This window comes from Xyrauchen texanus, chromosome 22, assembly GCF_025860055.1.
Source record: "Xyrauchen texanus isolate HMW12.3.18 chromosome 22, RBS_HiC_50CHRs, whole genome shotgun sequence".
Classification (NCBI taxonomy): domain Eukaryota; kingdom Metazoa; phylum Chordata; class Actinopteri; order Cypriniformes; family Catostomidae; genus Xyrauchen; species Xyrauchen texanus.
The window spans coordinates 4720162-4738473 of record NC_068297.1 but is presented as its reverse complement, the minus strand read 5'-3'; the positions used below and the strand labels follow the sequence as shown (position 1 = coordinate 4738473).

At 36.8% G+C, this 18312-nt stretch overlaps 1 protein-coding gene across 2 annotated transcripts in view; it reads right to left on the bottom strand.

Moving 5' to 3' along the window:
- LOC127662150 (neuronal PAS domain-containing protein 3-like) overlaps nt 1-18312 on the bottom strand; it is a 354219-nt gene that overhangs the window by 251084 nt on the left and 84823 nt on the right. For both annotated transcript variants that reach the window (XM_052153191.1, XM_052153192.1), the window contains exon 2: nt 17615-17713. In XM_052153191.1, the coding sequence (XP_052009151.1) occupies nt 17615-17713 (99 nt within the window). The remainder of the gene's footprint in view (nt 1-17614; nt 17714-18312) is intronic.

Here is an 18312-nt window from a genome sequence, read left to right as displayed (position 1 = left end):
ATGTAAATATAAATATAAATGCCTCGATAGCAATAACCGAAATAACATTAACCTATAGCGCACAAAACCTATGTGATGTCTCCCTTTAATGTTTTAAACATAAAATGAAATACTACTGTGTCATGAGATAAAAGATAAACATATTGGATTGAGCAATGTGAAAGGTTGGATAAAATTTTCAAAGATGGTGAGATGGTGCTAGATAGAGAATGTGGGCAAGGACGGAGGGTAACATAAGGCCAATATAAACGGTCCATACCTCCCACTATTCTACAATGACAGTAGTTCAGTCCAAAGAAATCTGACAAATGCTTTCATCATGCAACCTTTCCAAGAGTTTCTGCTCCTGCCTTTCATTTTCATTCCTTATTCACCAGAACGTTGGCTCATAACATAACACGAATTGATAAAACATTAACCTAATAGCACAGATATGAAGCTAGTCTACGATATCATGTTGACTTTAAATACCCACTGAAATCTAAATTTACCCTATTTACTTCCTTAAAAAGATATTTCAGTTCTGTATGACTTTCATTCTTCTGCAAAACACAAATTATGATTTTTAGAAGAATATTTCAGCTCTGTAGGTCCATACAATGCAAGCGAATGGGTGCCAAAATTTTGATTCTCCATAAAGCACATAAAGGCATCATAAAAGTAATTCATACGACTCCAACGTTTTAATCCATATCTTCAGAAGTGACATGATAGGTGTTGGTGAGAAAAGATCAATATTTAAGTCCTTTTTTTGATTGAAATTCTTCTCCCTGCCCAGTAGGTGTGTATGCATGAAGAATGTTAATCACCAAAAACCACAAGAAGAAGAATGTGGACGTGAAACTGAGAAGTGAGGAGAATTCATAGTAAAAAAGGACATGAATATTGATCTGTTTCTCACCCTCACCTATCATATCACTTCAGGAGATATTGATTTAACCATTGGATTCTTATGGATTACTTTTATGCTGACTTATGTGCTTTTTGGGACTTCAAACTTTTGGCACCCATTCACTTGCCGTATATGGACCAACAGAGCTGAAATATTTGCCTAAAAATCATAATTTGAGTTCAGCAGATGAAAGAATGTCGTACATATCTGGTGTGGTATGAGAGAGAGTAAATGGTGAGAGAATTTTTGTGTGAACTATTCCTTTAATAAATGTCTCTTATTATGTATGTTAGAAATGTCAATAACTGCCCCCAGTGGCTGAAGCTAGAAGTGTTGTTGAACTTATAGGCACATGTGCGCTTCAGTTTCCATGTGAATTTTATATGTAAATAATATAATACTGTCAACAGGAATGCATATTTTATTAACCATACACCCTAACCCAAGCCCCAACCCTAAACCTAACCATCAGTGGAATGACATATTTTAGAGTGAAAATGCAAGCTCAGAATCACACACACCATTGTTTATGTAAATGCAATTACGTCCTGGTTCCCACAGGAGCAGAACCTGTGTCTAGGAGGTCATCAGTGGGGCCAGAGAGGAAATGTGTTCTCGCTTAAATTAAGGCAATAATGTCTGGTCGAGCAACTTTAGAAATGTGACACATCACAGAAGATGGCATTGCATATATCACTTAAAGATCAAGTATCAAAAAGTCAAATCATTTAAACTGTCCAAAACTAAGAAAATACACCTGGCCGTTCAGGCAGTCTTTCTAGAAAGAATCCGTATGGCTGAACTGTGTTTTCTGTGACTGATATCTCCCAAAAGACGGCTGATTAATCCCCATTTTTTTTCTCCAGTCCATATGATGTTCCATCCCAAATGAAAGCATGATTAATCCATGTATCTGCACTGATAGGCCACACTAATGGATACGGCCATTAGGGAGTCTGTGAACAGCCCGACAAGGTAACTCATTTGCTAGGGAAAAATAAGTGGTTTGATTTCGACCCACCTTACAACGATGACACATTTAGACTTCTCCAAAGTTCCCTCTATGCTTTCATCATCATAATGAGATGATTTCTAACTTTTAATTCGAGCTCAGAGCTCCACTACTGTAGGCCTCAGGGAATGTCGTGTAATGTCCAAAGAATTGAGAGCTTTTGATTGGTTCACGTAGCCGCGGGACATAACCACATGGATGATTAGTTAAAGCAAAACTTTTACTTCTCAAATAAACTTACTTGATCGTCCTTAACTCCTTTTTTTAATTAGAGGTGTTTGAGTAGGCATGTACCACTATAACTATTGCATATACGTCTTGAAGAATTTGAAGTATTACATTTCGGCAAGTAATGTGTGACTGATACCTGAAATTGTGCGTTATATGGAAGAGATGAATGCTATTACATTTCTAAGGGATTTCATGAAAGTCTTTTAAAAAAAGATTGAACTACAATCCCATGAAGCACTGTAAAAAAGTGAATGGGACAAACTGTTGCGTTTTATAGCATCACATGAGCTAGTTTTGCATGACCAAGCACCACTCACATTTTCTTTAGAATTTGTAAAAGTCTAGTATTAAAAAAAACATTGCTTCTGAGACACTTATAAACAAGGGTCTACTGCTTTTATTTTGAAGGAAATTCAGTGCTATTTACCACATATTTAGTAGCTTTTCATTTTGAGAATAATAAAAAAGGAGTGCACTGCATCCACCTCATTCCAGAGCTGATTTACCAAACCTCTCTCTCTGCGTCGGCCCCACTCCGCCTGTTTACATAGTGATTTACTTACAGAGATTGGCAGATAATTACATCACCCCAAACAGTCACACGAACGCAAAGCAAAAGCAAACAGCCAGTGCGTGAAAAATAATATTTTGACACAGCTGACTGCATTCAACATCTCATATACATCAATTCATGCTGTCAGGGTAGGCATAATTTACTTTTCTGCTCTACAGCAGAAATTGTAGAAACAATGTTTTGCATATTCTAAAAGCTGTGCCTATATATTGCTTTTTACAGTTTGGTAAATTAATGTTAACGCAGTTTCTTGTAGACAGTTGTGCATCCAAAAAAAGTACTCACTTAGGCCTCAAAGAAAAATTCAGTATTTTGTTCGAACAAACCTCACTGCAAAATATATGATACCAGAGACAAATTTACACATGATTATGGAGTGACAACCACAACTGTAAGGTGTTGTGGGCGGTGGACAGTGGTTGCTTACTGACCCACCCCCAAGTGTAGGTGACATTCTGTTCCCTAGATGGGTGTTTACTCAACTTTGGTCATTTCCAGCGCATCTCAAATTCTCTACTGTGTTTAAAGGAAATCTGTGGCGGAAATGACGTAGATGGAAATTAACCCTCATTTTTAACTGCTTTGTCTTGCCAATGCAAATTTCATAGCTAACAAGTTATGTATCCTAAATACACACAATTAAATAATATTTTCACACTTATCGCATAATTTGGAATTTGGAAATGATGCCCAATAAAAGTACTCCGCTCACAAGTGAAAATGTATTATTTATTTTTTTAATGAAACATCACTCATCTCATAGTTCATCTTAAGCATGCTCTTCACTGACACTAGTGTTGATTCGGTAAACACGTACACTAACTTTTGTGCTAGGAGAAAAGTAGTTTAGTGTGGTGGATCGTAATTTTTCAAAGATTTGTAGAAATATACATTTAACACAATAAATATTGAAATGGTTAATGTTTATTTACCTTTTAGTTTAGATTATCAAAGTTTTAAACATGCAATAATTTGTATTTTTATAATCTTTTTTTATATTAATAATTAAATTATTAACAAAATATAAAAAAAAACAATCGGCATAAAGGATAAAATAATAAAATCAATGCATAATCAGCATTTGAAAAAAATATATAAATATACAAAAATAAATTATGAAAGCCAGGTAAAATGTTTCCGAATTGTTTTTAATGAGACCCTTATTTAATTTTTTTTTTATATATAATAATGTTTGTTTTGATGAAAGTCAAATTGAAAATTTGTTGGAAAAACAAACATACAAAAAGTCCCCACCCAGATATGGTTCAAGTCCCTCTTGCGGTGCAATTCTATGGTATTTTATTATTATTATTATTATTATTATTATTATTATTATTATGATTAAATGTTATTCTAATTTTATTTGCTTGTTTTATCACCATAAAAATTGTCTAATTTCTTAGAAAAGTAATAGCACACCTCTCCTCTACAACTTCAGATTACAACAATTCATTATATTTAACACTTCATACTGTTGTGTACCAAACAGTAGGTTGATTGCTAAACCAACAAAACACTGAGAGAGAAAAAAAAAACCTTTCCAAAATTTTCAAGTGGACAAAAATGTCTGACTGTGAAAAATGTGTTATTTCTGCAACCAAATTTCTAGCATCACCAAATGGAACTGCAAAAATAATGACTGTTTTCAAACAGGTTTCCTGAAAACTCCCCCATTATACATTGATCGAACAAAACAGTTTGTCCCAGCCCAACCTCATTCCGTTGGTTGAGCCCATTTACTCTGTTGAGATGGTCGAGATGCTCAAAAAGATTATGTTTTTTTTTTAAATCCCACACTTCACCTTTTACTATTGTCTCTAATCTGACAACAGTCTGCTTTTACTGTTCCACTATTGTACATCAAATGCTAATCTAATAACAGCACTAGATCTGTTGCACATAACAGTTTGATGACAGGCAGAATAGAGACCCTCCACCTCAGGCCACAGTCAATATGTTTGTTTGTGTGTTTGCGTGTGTCTTGAGCACTTGCTGGCTTTAATAAAACATCGCCGCCATGGATGTTTCTAAGCCGGGGCTCTTTGGAACGGCCTGTAATAGCAGTGGAGCGGGCGTCTCTCACTCTCGCAGCTTGAGAGGCCATTACCCAAGCCAGAGTTCTTTTCCAAGCAGTACGCCACTAGCAGCCATGTTTATTCATGACACAAGCAGCGAGACCTGCAAGGTGACTACCTGTCAGTATCTGGCAGCTTCACAAGGCTCTCTCTCCCTGATTCCATTTGATAGATGGGAAAAGCAGGCTGCCGAGCGAGCACGCGTGTGTGCGTGCGTGCGTGCGCGTGTGTGTGTGTGTGCATAAAGAGAGTGCAATCTAAGGGTTAATTCACAGACATTTGGAGAACAGTCTGTAATAAGTAATAGCTGAATGGGTTTATGTTGCATAATGTTGACCCATCGAGATATTGTGACAAAGAGAAGATAATAGTTTAAATGATCTGTGGAATGCACAAATATTATACAATATAGAAGCAAAATTGATCCGGTTTAATAAATGTTCCTGGTGTGCAATTTTTCAGAGCATGTTATTGTAAAGAATGCAAAAACAGTTTGCTTCCAAAATGTTGCTTTAATATGTAATAACTTTCTCATCCTGTGAAATGACTTTTCTTTTCTGCTGATGTAATCTAGGCCATGTGGAAAAGCTGAAAAGCTTGTAATAAACTGTTTAATGCAGGTGTAGATTTAAAGGCGTAGATTTCGTTTTACTGGTTGTGATGGTGGAAACACGTTTCTCCGTCATACCTTAATGTTCACAGGAAATCTATGCCACTGATTTAATGGCAAATTCCTTCATTACGACTTTACAACATGCCCCATTATAACTAGTCCCAGTCTTTCCTATCTACATACAGGGACATCCAAACACAAAAACACCAACACTTTTACATTGTACGCCTACAAATGCATTTCATTTTCATCCGCAGGTAGGTTTCTGTGCTACAACAGGAGTCACTTTATCAAGCAAAACAACATGTGAAGCAGACAAACGGAGCGTTCCTCCAGGTAATATACTCACAACCAATGCCGCGGTCAGAACCGCCCCCGCTCTGACGATTCCATGCCTTTTTAATCTTATCTTGTTCATATTTTAGAAAAAGCTTTGAGGCATATGAATCAATTAATTATAGCTGGTATTCGTCTCATGAATAGTGCACATAGTCTGTGCCAAACACACATGTCAATCACAGCTCTGCAACAGCTGGGTAATTACTGCCGTCCACATCTAAAGACGGCTGCAACGCCATACTCAAAGAGTGTTGTTGCTCCAGGCTCCCAACTTACAGATTACATGGACCTGGATGAGCTTAATTTGACTTTGATGTTAATTTTTCTGACGAAAGAAAATAAAACATTAAATTAAAAGTTCTCAGGGCCTCTGTGTTGGATGGAGAGAAATAAATGTTTGATGCCAGTGTTTCTCAAGACAACCAGGCACGGGGTATAAGTTAGTTTAGTGTAACATGAAGCTAATAAATAGATGATTATGACAATAAATCGGGTTCTTCAAGCTATCTCGTGAGTGCTAGTGGAAAAAAGTGTTTGTTAAGAAAATGCTAAGCATGTGATAGCCTACCATGCTAAGGGCTACCTATCAATAATATATATATTGCATCATTCTCCAAAGAGAATCAACATAAGATCAGAAAGATAAGATTAATAGACTTGTTTTGAAGTACATTTGTGAGAGATTGTAACTTGTGCAGTTTGTTGTGTGTCCATTTGTCATGTATGCTAAGCACTAAATGCTACATTTACACTCCTGTCATGTTATGCTTTGATATGCAGAATTTAAGAAATAAAAAAGTGCAAATGGCTTATAAATCTAACATAACAAGCAATTTCAAACTTAAGAAATCTCACACAGGGTTTCCACTTTAAAATTAAAATTCTGGAATTATTTACTCACTCTCATGTTATTCCACACCCATATGATCTTATTTCTTTAGTGGAACACAAAGGTTCTGTTCTACGTGTCACTAGACAATATTGAGACCGTGAGACAAGTGCCGCCCACGTGAGTAGGGCAGGGATCAAACCACTTCCCTCCTTTTTCTGCACGAAATATGCATAAACGGTGCAACCTGCACTTCAAAAAGCTGTCATTGGGATCCCAAGGAGCTAGCGGAGAGCCAGGTAGACAGGTTGCAGACAGGGTCAAAGTTTGTCTGCTGTTCAAATACACCTAAAGAAATCAAGCAACACCTTCTGCACCTCCCCTACACTCCTCTCCAGTCCTCCACTGCGGGAAATCTATAACATACATTATTTACACATGCACACAGACAAAGAATCAGGTAGATGAAAAAGTGAAAAGAAAGCAGCTGGGCACTTGCACCAAAACAAATTAAAAGTAGAATTCATATCTTGGTAATTTGGTTAAAAAAGTCAGACCGTGAAAAACGAACAACAAAGTTATTTATACTGCTCAAACAATGTTCAAAACATATCACTGCACAAAGCATGCATTATTTCAACACCAGCTGCCCCAACATCTTCTTGCTAGGGTGTTTTGTGTGGTTGCTAGGGTATTACTGGGTCATTGCCTTACAGTTGCTTACTTGCCCAAGTCAAAAGATCCCACATCCAAGCAGTGGCGTAACCAAGGGTGGGCCTGGCAACCTTTGGGCCCACCCAAATTAGACCCTGGCCCACCCAGAATATTAGAGATTATTCTTTGACTTCAAATATATATTTATAAAATAGCTCATTTCTGAAAGTGTGAAAGAACTCTTTCAATACACCACCTTTCTATTGTTAAAGATAATTTGGTGAAAAAAAAAACCCACCCATTTTTTATTGAGGCCCACCCAAAAGTAGTATCCTGGCTATGCTCTTGCCTCCAAGTCTCTATGACATTTTTGTCCCTAAATATGTATCAGGTCCTCCTGGAACATACTGTATGTCTATGTTTTTTTCTTTGCACGTATTGTGGCAGTTCTGAGGTGAAATGCCCATCATGAGTGGCACTAAAAGCAAGAGACCAGCGAGAGACAAACTAAAACGAAGGTTAACGCTCTATAAAGTTTTATATCAACAAAACCTACCACCCTACCGTAAACCTTAAACCTAAACCTTAGCGATAGTGTCATAAAAAGCAAATGTGACATGAACAATTTTCATTTTGTGGTGTTTCTATGACACTTCTAGCTCACATATCGGCTTGTGTGCTCTTCAGGACTCATTCCCCAGTCCTTTGCATTGCAATTTTAACGATTTATGAGTTGAGCTACAGTGCAATCTGATTGCGTGTGAACAAGCTTGTAAATGTACTTGGTTATGTAATATGTAGGCTATTGTTATGTTAAAGCATATTGCCTTCCAATCACGCGCTACAGTAACATTTTTAAATGTCGTAAGATAGCATTGTGGGAGAAACTTGGCAAAAGTAAGTGTTTATGAACTGGTAATCTACCGTTTTACTCGTGATTTGTGTGAAAGCAAATTAAAGTAATTGTTGTTGTAGTGCATATAGTGTTTATTTCACCAGGCAACTGCAGTAATATGACTACAAGCCACGTAAAAATAATTTAGCAAAAATTTATAGTAGGCATAGTAACGTGTTTCTTGTTCCTCTCTGTTATACCCATCATTTCATTTAATCTCTTATAATGTATACACCAATATAAGAAGCAACACATTATATTAATAGAAAAGAAAAAGACCCCAAACCTCACTGAAGGGGAGAACTGAACGCTAATGCAGCTAGTTAATGCAATAAATTCAGTCATCACAAAATCAATGCAAATGTGCTTAAAAAGCTGTCTTAAAGTTGCTGACATTCCCTGCTAATTTCATCCATATTCAGCTCCATTAGCACATTAGGACAGCACAGGGGTGCGCTGTTAGCACCGCGCTGTTACTGTGCCGTGTCCATTTGGCTAATTCTAGCGCAGTCTCTTAGACAGGGGTTAAGTGAGTGTAGTCCGGTGCAATCAGCAGGGATGGATATAAAGCAGCCGGTAAAGTACTCACAATGGTCTCAATGCGAGTAACAGCGGAAACAACAATGCTCTCACGTGGCATATTCTGTCTATATGAAATTTGAGTCTCAATGTTTGTAAACACTATAATGTTAACCGTGTGAGATACAAGGACAAATATAATTGCACTAATATAGGGATCGTTTGTTATGTGCAGAATATAGTTTCCCATTTATTTATGAAGTAAAATAGGACCAGGACATTTTCTTGACTGGTTTTGTGAGAATCGCCCCAAAAAAACCTCACATATTCTTCAGAAAAGAAACAAATGTATGTATAGTTTGCATGCATGTATAGCTTTTATAATGCTCTATATCCACACAGCCAAAAAAAGTTTCAAAGGTGGAGAATTTATTACATTTTAATGACATGCACTGATTGATCGTGCTCAACAAAACGCAGAACGTATACTAAGAAATCTAAGTACCGTCTAATTTGATTTCATGTGATCTTTAATATCTTGTTTTCAGGCATTGTGGTATCTTTTTACCTTCAAAAATGCCACACAAATCTCTCTGGACAGCATCATCACAGAAATACTTCAACTGACATGATGTTAAATTTACTTTTAGATGGAATAAACAGATACTTTTATATTCCCCAGGTAACAACAGACAGGTCTTTGCACCTCTATGGCAGGTACACGCATCCCTCTGTCATGTATTTAGGCATTAAAAGTGGTACGCTGCATGCTCGGAGCCTGGGCTGCAGCCGACAGGGAGGCAGCAGCTGAAATGTTTGCATCTCACCTGAAGTATGGAAGTTTACAGCTGCATAAATAAAATCCCCATGGCAACTAAATGTGGCTGCAGATAAGAGAGAAGGAGGAGGATTTGTGCCTTTTCCTGAGCTGTCATGCCCAACAGATCTACCTCAGGCAAAGCAGGCCACCTGCCACACATTATATTAACCAGCGGTTTATGGGACTCTCTCTCTCTCTCTCGCTCTCTCGCTCTCTAATGGACAGCTTCATTTATCCCCTGAAAAACACAATGTTCCCGCCGCTGGTCAGGATTGAGTCCAGGCTTTAAAATAACAGAGGAATAACTTATTTTTCATACATAAACCTCAGATTTACAGTAAAACCAGGGGAAATTTAGAAAACAGGAAGTCGTACCATTAAAAAATTGGCACTGGTGTTTGGTAAGGCAAGAATCACCACTCTGCTGAAAAAAAGCCTGCATAAACCAGTAACTTTGCTGGTTTACACTGGTTAATTTGGTCTCTCTGCCTGGTCTAGCTAGTGTTCAGCTGGTTTAGTGTCAGAAACTAGGGACAAAGTCTTGGAAGTGGCCACTTTTGACTTAGCCCTTGTCAGCATCCACCCAGAACACCTTAGAAATCCATCTAGCAACCACATAACAATGTACGTAAAAGCACTTTGAACACCTGGCAACCAAAGTCTTTTGCGCAGGCAAGCACCAATCACATTTTCTTCTGAACATGTGTAAGTCTAGTTATGCCTAGAATCGCTACATACACTTCTGTTTAGTTATGCTTGTTTTGAAATGTTGATGGCACAAATATAATACAACACACCAATTTCTTGTTTACAGACAAAGCATGATGCACATTGAACGTCAACAGTGTAGCTTGACCTACTTCATCCATCATATGTCACTTGGTAAATAACTTTAGCTTTATCAGACTATGATTTGGCTATCAAATTGAAACTGTCACAGCAAGCCATTGAAGAGCTGCATACCTTGACTATTAATGACAGCTTAGATTCATATGGGTATATTTAAGTTATAATGTCCCTTTTGCTTACATATGAAATACATTCTCTCCCAGGTAATGCTGTTAATTATATGACACCTTCTGATTAGGTATATTATGAAAGTATTAATTACACAAATTATATTTGTGGAGCGGAGGGGGCGCGGCCGGGTCGGAATATCGCGCGCCCAGTCCCCAATCAGCCTGGCGAGAAATAAAGGCGGCCGGTGACGATGGTTCAAGAGAGAGAGAATTACGGGCATGTCCATCATGTGTGTGTTTATGTTTATGTGTTTGTGCTTTTGGTTTAAGTTTGCATTAAATTATGATTTATGTTGACAAGCCGGTTCTCGCCTCCTCCTTGCCCATCCTTAACCGTGTTACAATATTTTATTAGTTTTTCATCATTTTGGTCATTTAAAATGAACAAATCCATGTGTTCAGTCTATAAATATGATAGTATATTGCAATTATTATATTCAGTTACATGTTTATTGTTTAATTGCATAATTTGCACTATTTACAAGTATTAACATTGATTTGATGAACAGGTGTCAAAAACCGGTACTGTCTCTTTAAGAAAACCGACATTTCTGTATAGAGCGTATGTTAACGAGAGATTACAAATACGTATAAAATGTTTCTTTTTTGTTAGTTTTTGACCAACAACTGACTGTACAGAACAGAAAGTGTATTAAAAGAGAAATTATTCAATGACAAATGGGTTAAGTGGATCTCATCTTTGGACACAGATTACATGGAACAACTTTTACTCTCAACCCGCAGTGAAATAATCTCACTGCTGAATACTCCACCACTATACTACACAATCACTGGTAATTGAAATCAAAACATTTACCAGCCAGTTGCAAATGCGAGTGATTTACTCTCATTGTCTCGAGATCATTCAAATGAAGATTGCGATAATCAATCGACTACATTTAGAAGCTTGTTCAAGTGTGATCAAATTGCACAGTAGCTCAACGGATAGAGGATTGCACTTGCAATGCAAAGGACCGGTATATGAGTCCTGAAAAGCTTGCATGTGAGCTGAAGGTGTCATAGAAGCACCACAAAATGAAGTGGTTGTTTCAGCAATTGTGTTTTTCATGTTACATTTGCTTTTTATGACACTTGATAGAGCATTAACCTTCAAAACCTCATCTGTTCAAGAAAACATTTAACTTGCTTTTAGTGCCTCACAGTGGACGTGTCCTATGAACTGCTGCGATATGTGTGTGATGAACCATGTAATATCATTTTGCAAAAAAATGTCAACACAGTCAGTCATTTTCATGAGATCGGGCTGCATTCATCTAAATCTTTGACATTTTTACAATATTAGCGCAACCCTATGGCTTCCTGTTACTATCCAACATTTAACCAGAGCTATTCCACAGTGTTGTTCAAACGTTTACTTTAATTATATCCTATTTTTCTGCAATCGGGTTGTTGAGGAGGATGCGGAACAGATAAAATATTTAACGTGTGTGAGTGAGTGTGTGTGTGTGTGTGTGTGTGTGTGTGTGTGTGTGTGTGTACATATGTATGAACATATAACGGATGTGCATGACTCAATCGCTGTGCATGTCTTTCTGTTTATGAGGCCAAAGGTCTTAATAAGCCTTGATAGAGCAGAGCTGGTGTGTCTGTGAGCGCCGGACTCCATAACAAGGAGAGACAGGTGTGTGGTAGACCCTTGGCCCCGCTGTGGCCCATAGCGGCCTCACACTGGAAAGAGAGGTGGCCATCCCTCTCCACACAGCCATTTATCTCAATTTCAGTCTGCCTGGCGTTCCCGGATCAAACAACACTTAAACTAAATAACCCTGCTGGAATTCATCAGCCTGAGATACATAAGCACACCTCACAGTGACCAAACCAGACAGCCACTGCACCTGTTTTACAGTATCACTTAAAGCTAAAGTACCTTAAATAAATAGAGGTATAAAGTGAGACAGGTTTAATTAAAACTATTTATTTTGAGTATGTTCAAAATGTGATGAGCTAATTAACTTTCTTAAGGGAAAAATATACTGTATGTACATAAGTGTGATGAGCTAATTATTATAATTATTAAATAGTTTCCAGCAGCGGTGCTCCGACTGCAACTACTGAATAGCATTGCTACTGAATCCACAGCAAAATAAATGATTCATATTCATTTATTTGACCCCAATGGCAATTTTCTTTTTCCTGTTTTAGGCACAAACCTCAATAAATTTCAAATTTGAAGTCCCTTTTTTACTCTAAATCTCCACTTTCACTTTTACATCTGAAAGTCATATTTAGTTTCACTTTCACATCAGAAAGTGAAAGTTAAAGTGTAGATTTAGAGTAAAGATATGGACTTGGAGTCTCATGGATTACTTCTGTGTTCACTTGCATTGGGAGGACCTACAGAGCTGAGATACTCTTCTAAAAGAAGAAGAATTCTGCTGAAGAAAGAAAGTCATACGCATCTGGGATGGCATGAGGGTGAGTGAATGATGAGAGATACAAAAAAATAAAAAATTGCAACAAAAGTGTGAAATATGGCCTATTTAAATAACTCCTTGGCTTTTTAAGCATGCTCATCTTTAATGGACAGTGAGGGCATCGGATGCCAGTCTATTGACGTGGTGAGGGTGTTGGCATTGTGCTTTTGTTCGCTGGAACGCTTTAAGAGAGGGATAAAAAGGTGAAAATCTATTTAGTGGCTTTAGGCCATACCTAAAGCATCAAAGCGTGAACAGAAAGCTCATGCACCCGTGTGTGTGTGCGTGTGTGTATGCAAAGAGAGAGGCATAAATAGAGAAAGAAAGCATTGATGACAGGTAAGGCAGGTCTCGAGTTATGCGTACTGGCAGGTAGTGTATCAGAAGCCGAGGGTGGTTGTACTAATAGTTCTAAATACACCCCATGATGAGCTATTAGATGGGGCTTTTTGTGAATGTGATAAATAAATCCTCTTTAGTCAGTGTGACAGTAATCCCAGCGCCCCTGTGCCTCCGTTTCTTACCAATCCATCAAGCGGTGCCCGCACATAATCAGCACGGCATATTTCTCAATTGCGTTTGCTACAAAGACTTTCTCAAACACACTTCGTTCATAGCGCTCTGCATATCTTAGAAAACGATGCGCCTGTTGTGGTCTCAGAGGAATAAGTGAAACTCCCCTTCCCATGATGCCTTGTTTTATCTTCACAGGTTTGAAACTAGCAAGGGGCTTCTGACACAATAAAAGGCCACTTCAAGAGAGGGGAATAGTTTATCAGAGCTATAAGCTATATGGCTTGCCTTACTAAGCCAATTACATATTGGATTTCTGTTTCCGTGGCATAATTTATTTGTGCTGCTGTTGCTCAGAAGCAATAATACTTGTTTTTTGCAGTAAATCTCTGTTGTGGATAATTGAAGGCTAGGAGTTCGCAAAAAATCACTATGGTAGCCGTTATTTATGCCAAAATAGCATAGTTACAAGAGTTATTGTTACTGTTGGAAAATTATCAAAATTAATATGCAAGCTCTTGGAATCATTGTGGTTCATGTCTTTTAAGGTGAGAGAAGAGGCTAATACCAAAGCTGCATTCACATTGAGGGAAATTAACATTAAATATGTTAATTATGAAACTATTTCATAATGACAGCAAAATGCTTTATTACCAGTGTTGGGAAGTAAGCAACTAAAAGTAGCAATGCTACTAAATAGCGTGACAGTAGTTCAGCTACAGTATTTTTACAAAAGTGACGTTTTTCCAGATACAAGCTCCATTTTCCAGCAAGTAGAGCTGTTACATCACAAAAACGCTATATTTGTCACTTGTTATTGCAAATGTGACAACAGATCCGAGGGAGTAATCAAACACTCTCAAACGCTCAACTACTTTAAAACGTCCTCTCTCTCTTTCATGTAGTGCTGGAAAGTCATTGAATCATTGAAGTGAATCGGTTCTTTCAGACAGTTCCTGTAAATGAATTGGTTAAAATAAACGATTACATTATATTTTATATTTAGGACTGTTCTTGTAAATGAACAAGATCACATAAATGATTCACTGATTCACTTGAGCCCCACACACCCTTAAAGCGGCTTTGCCTTCTTTTTTATGAAATAATTAGTTATTACTTCTTTTTAATCACTATTTCAATTGAGTTTTATGAAATAGCATGTTTTCTAATTCATTAATGTATATTAACTATGTATAAATGTATGTTCAGTTTAATGTTGTCATTTTCTTTGTTTAACCCTTATGAAAATGAACCATGATTTTACTCTATATATATTTTAGTTACTGTGATTGTAGTAACCATGGTAAATTGTATGGTAACTATAGCTTTACTACAAACACCATCGTTAAACTATGGTTACTCTATTAAAGCCATTGTTCATTTTTGTAAGGGAATGTCACTGTAAATACATATATATATATATATATATATATTGATATACAGTTGAAGTCAGAAGTTTACATACACCTTAGCCAAATACATTTAAACTCAGTTATTCACAATTCCTGACATTTAATCATAGGAAACATTTCCTGTCTTAGGTCAGTTAAGATTAAGAATGTGAAATGTCAGAATAATAGTAGAGAGAATGATTTATTTCAGCTTTTATTTCTTTTATCACATTTCCAGTGGGACTGAAGTTTACATACACTTTGTTAATAGTGGGAAGCATTTAGTTTAAAATGTCTTGGGTCAAACATTTTGGGGAGCCTTCCACAAGCTTCTCACAATAAGTTGCAGGAATTTTGGCCCATTCCTCCAGACAGAGTCTGGTTAGTAGGCCTCATTGTTCGCACACATTGTTCAGTTCTGCCCGCACATTTTCAATCGGATTGTGGTCAGGGCTTTGTGATGGCCACTACAATACCTTGATTTTGTTGTCATTAAGCCATTTTGCCACAACTTTGGAAGTATTCTTGGGGTCATTGTCCATTTGGAAAGACTCATTTGCGACAAGCTTTAACTTCCTGGCTGATGTTTTGAGATGGTGTTTTAATATATCCACATAATTTTCCTTCCTCATGATGTCATCTATTTTATGAAGTGCACCAGTCCCTCCTGCATCAAAGCACCCCCACAACATGATGCTGCCCCCCCCCCCCCCATGCTTCACATAACGATGGTCTTTATGGCCAAACAGTTATTTCTCCCCATGTGCACTTGCAAACTGTAGCCTGGCTTTTTTATGGTAGTTTCAGAGCAGTGGATTCTTCCATGCTGAGCAGCCTTTCCGGTTATGTCAATATAGGACTCGTTTTGCTGTGGATATAGATACTTGTCTACCTGGTTCCTCCAGCATCTTCACAAGGTCCTTTGCTGTTGTTCTGGGATTGATTTGAACTTTTCGTACCAAAATACATTCATCTCTAGGAGACAGAATGCGTCTCCTTCCTGAGCGGTATGATGGCTGTGTGGTTCCATGGTGTTTATACTTGTGTACTATTGTTTGTTCAGATGAAGGTGGTACCTTCAGGCATTTGGAAATTGCTCCCAAGGATGAACCAAAATTGTCAAGGTCCACAATTTTTTTCTGAGGTTTTGGCTGATTTCTTCTGATTTTCATGTGATGTCAAGCAAAGATGCACTGAGTTTGAAGGTAGGCCTTAAAATACATCCACAGGTACACCTCCAATTCAGTACACCTCCTATTAGAATCTAACTGGCTAATTAACTAAAGGCTTGACATCATTTCTGGAATTTTCAAAGCTGCTTAAAGGCACAGTTAACTTGGTGTATGTAAACTTCTGACCCACTGGAATTGTGATATAGTCAATTAAAAGTGAAATTATCTGTCTGTTAACAATTGTTGGAAAGATGACTTGTGTCATGCAAAAAGCAGATGTCCTAAATTACTTGCCAAAACTATAGTTTGCTAATATTAAATCTGTGGAGGGGTTAAAGAATAGTTTTAATGACTTCAACCTAAGCGTATGTAAACTTCTGGCTTAACTGTATGTATACATATATATATATATATATGTGTATATATATATATATATATATATATATATATATATATATACTATATATATACACAACATTTTTTTTTTTTAATTGATGACTTCGACCGAATAAGAAAGAAAAGGAGCCAATAAGTGCCCAATATAGATGGGAACTCCTTCAATACTGTTTAAAAAGCATCCCAGTGTGATACCACAAGAAGTTTGGGAGGGTGGCTACATTGAAGATGCTAAAATATAACCCAGATTTTGATTTATTTTGGATTTTGTTTAGTCACAACATAATTCCCATAGTTCCATTTATGTTATTCCATAGTTTTGATGACTTCACTATTATTCTAAAATATGTTTCAAAACTTTTGACTAGTAGTGTGTATATATATATATATATATTTATTATATATAAAGTATACTTATTGTTACTTTTAGCTACTTTTTGTTAGTAGCTTGTAGTGTTGTAGTTTTAATAGTAGTTTGTAGCTAAGGAAACTACAGTTTCAAAGTAGCTTCCCCAACACTGTTTTATTACTACATACAGTATACTTCATTTTTGCTAAATATGGAAGAACAAAGAAAGTCCTTAATTATAGACAGGCAATACTTGCTACATTAAAATTCAATAATACAAATGTAAAAAGTGTTTAAGCTACTGCCATTTTGATTGTTTTTGCAAGACAATGGAGAAGTGAGGGAAGTTGGATTCATAAGGCATTCATAAAATTCAGAGTTTTCTGTTTTTTAGTCTGAAACCTTTTTAAATATTACCAAATGATCTCCATTTGATATGAACACAGTACAAGTTACCAGAGTTTTACAGCTGTAATAATAAATGTAGTAACAATTATAATCTGGCAGAAACTAAAGTTATCATGGTCAAATTTCTGTAATGGAGAGCAAGGACAGTGTTATTAAAACTTTGCTAAAGGAATGTGATATTTAGAAAAAACTAATAGAAATGCTGGGAAGTCTTATACAGTTTTACCTACAACATATTTCAGTGATATCTCGTCACTGTCAGTGGAGAGGACAATGACGTGGTAATTATATTTACCAAATTGATTCTGCACAAAGGAACCTCTTATGCATTTATGACGAAGGACTACATGTAAAATACAGAAACTATATAATTTAAGATGTTTAGGAACTACAGTATATGTATTGTGAAATATGCTATAATTCATATCAGTGCATCTCGTGTGATATCTACTGGGACATGGGAGAAGGGATGGATTACCATGGCGATGAGGTATGTTGTTGCCCTCCAAGGTGGAGTGTCTTGGGCCTACTGGCAGAACAGGAGCTGGCATTAGCAGATCTCTCCCAGTATGGCTCGCTGTGGAAAAACGTGGAAAAGCTCTTAACGGCCGTAATGCGTAACTACACACTAGCAACATTTATGTGTACAACTATGATGAAAATCCAGTACAATTGATAACATCATAAAGCAATATATGGTTTGGGATGTTCCAGTGACACTTGACTAAATAAATAAAACAAATAACACATTAAACTGGTGAAATGAACTAATGGCTCAGATCTGATGTAATGCTACAAGAGTTGAATGATGGGGAAAAAAGCAGTTGGAAATGAGCCTACATGGAAAACTCTGGAATTCTCAAAAGCCAATAAAAGTGTACGAGCTGATAAAATATTCACTTATAAAATGAATAAGACATCAGTGAATTTTTGTTTGATATTTTATGAGGTTAGAAACCAGTATGAGTAATATTTACACCACATAATGCAATTCTTATGACAAGTTTATATTGGAAAGACAAGATTCTTGGGCGTTTTATTCACTTTTTGATAAAAAATAAATCAATAAAAATTGTTATTTGTGCTTACAGTACACGCAAAACATTTAGGATTCATGTTGTACGTCTCTCAAATTTAATCGTTGCAAATCCCTGGATTTAATGTTGAATGTTTATT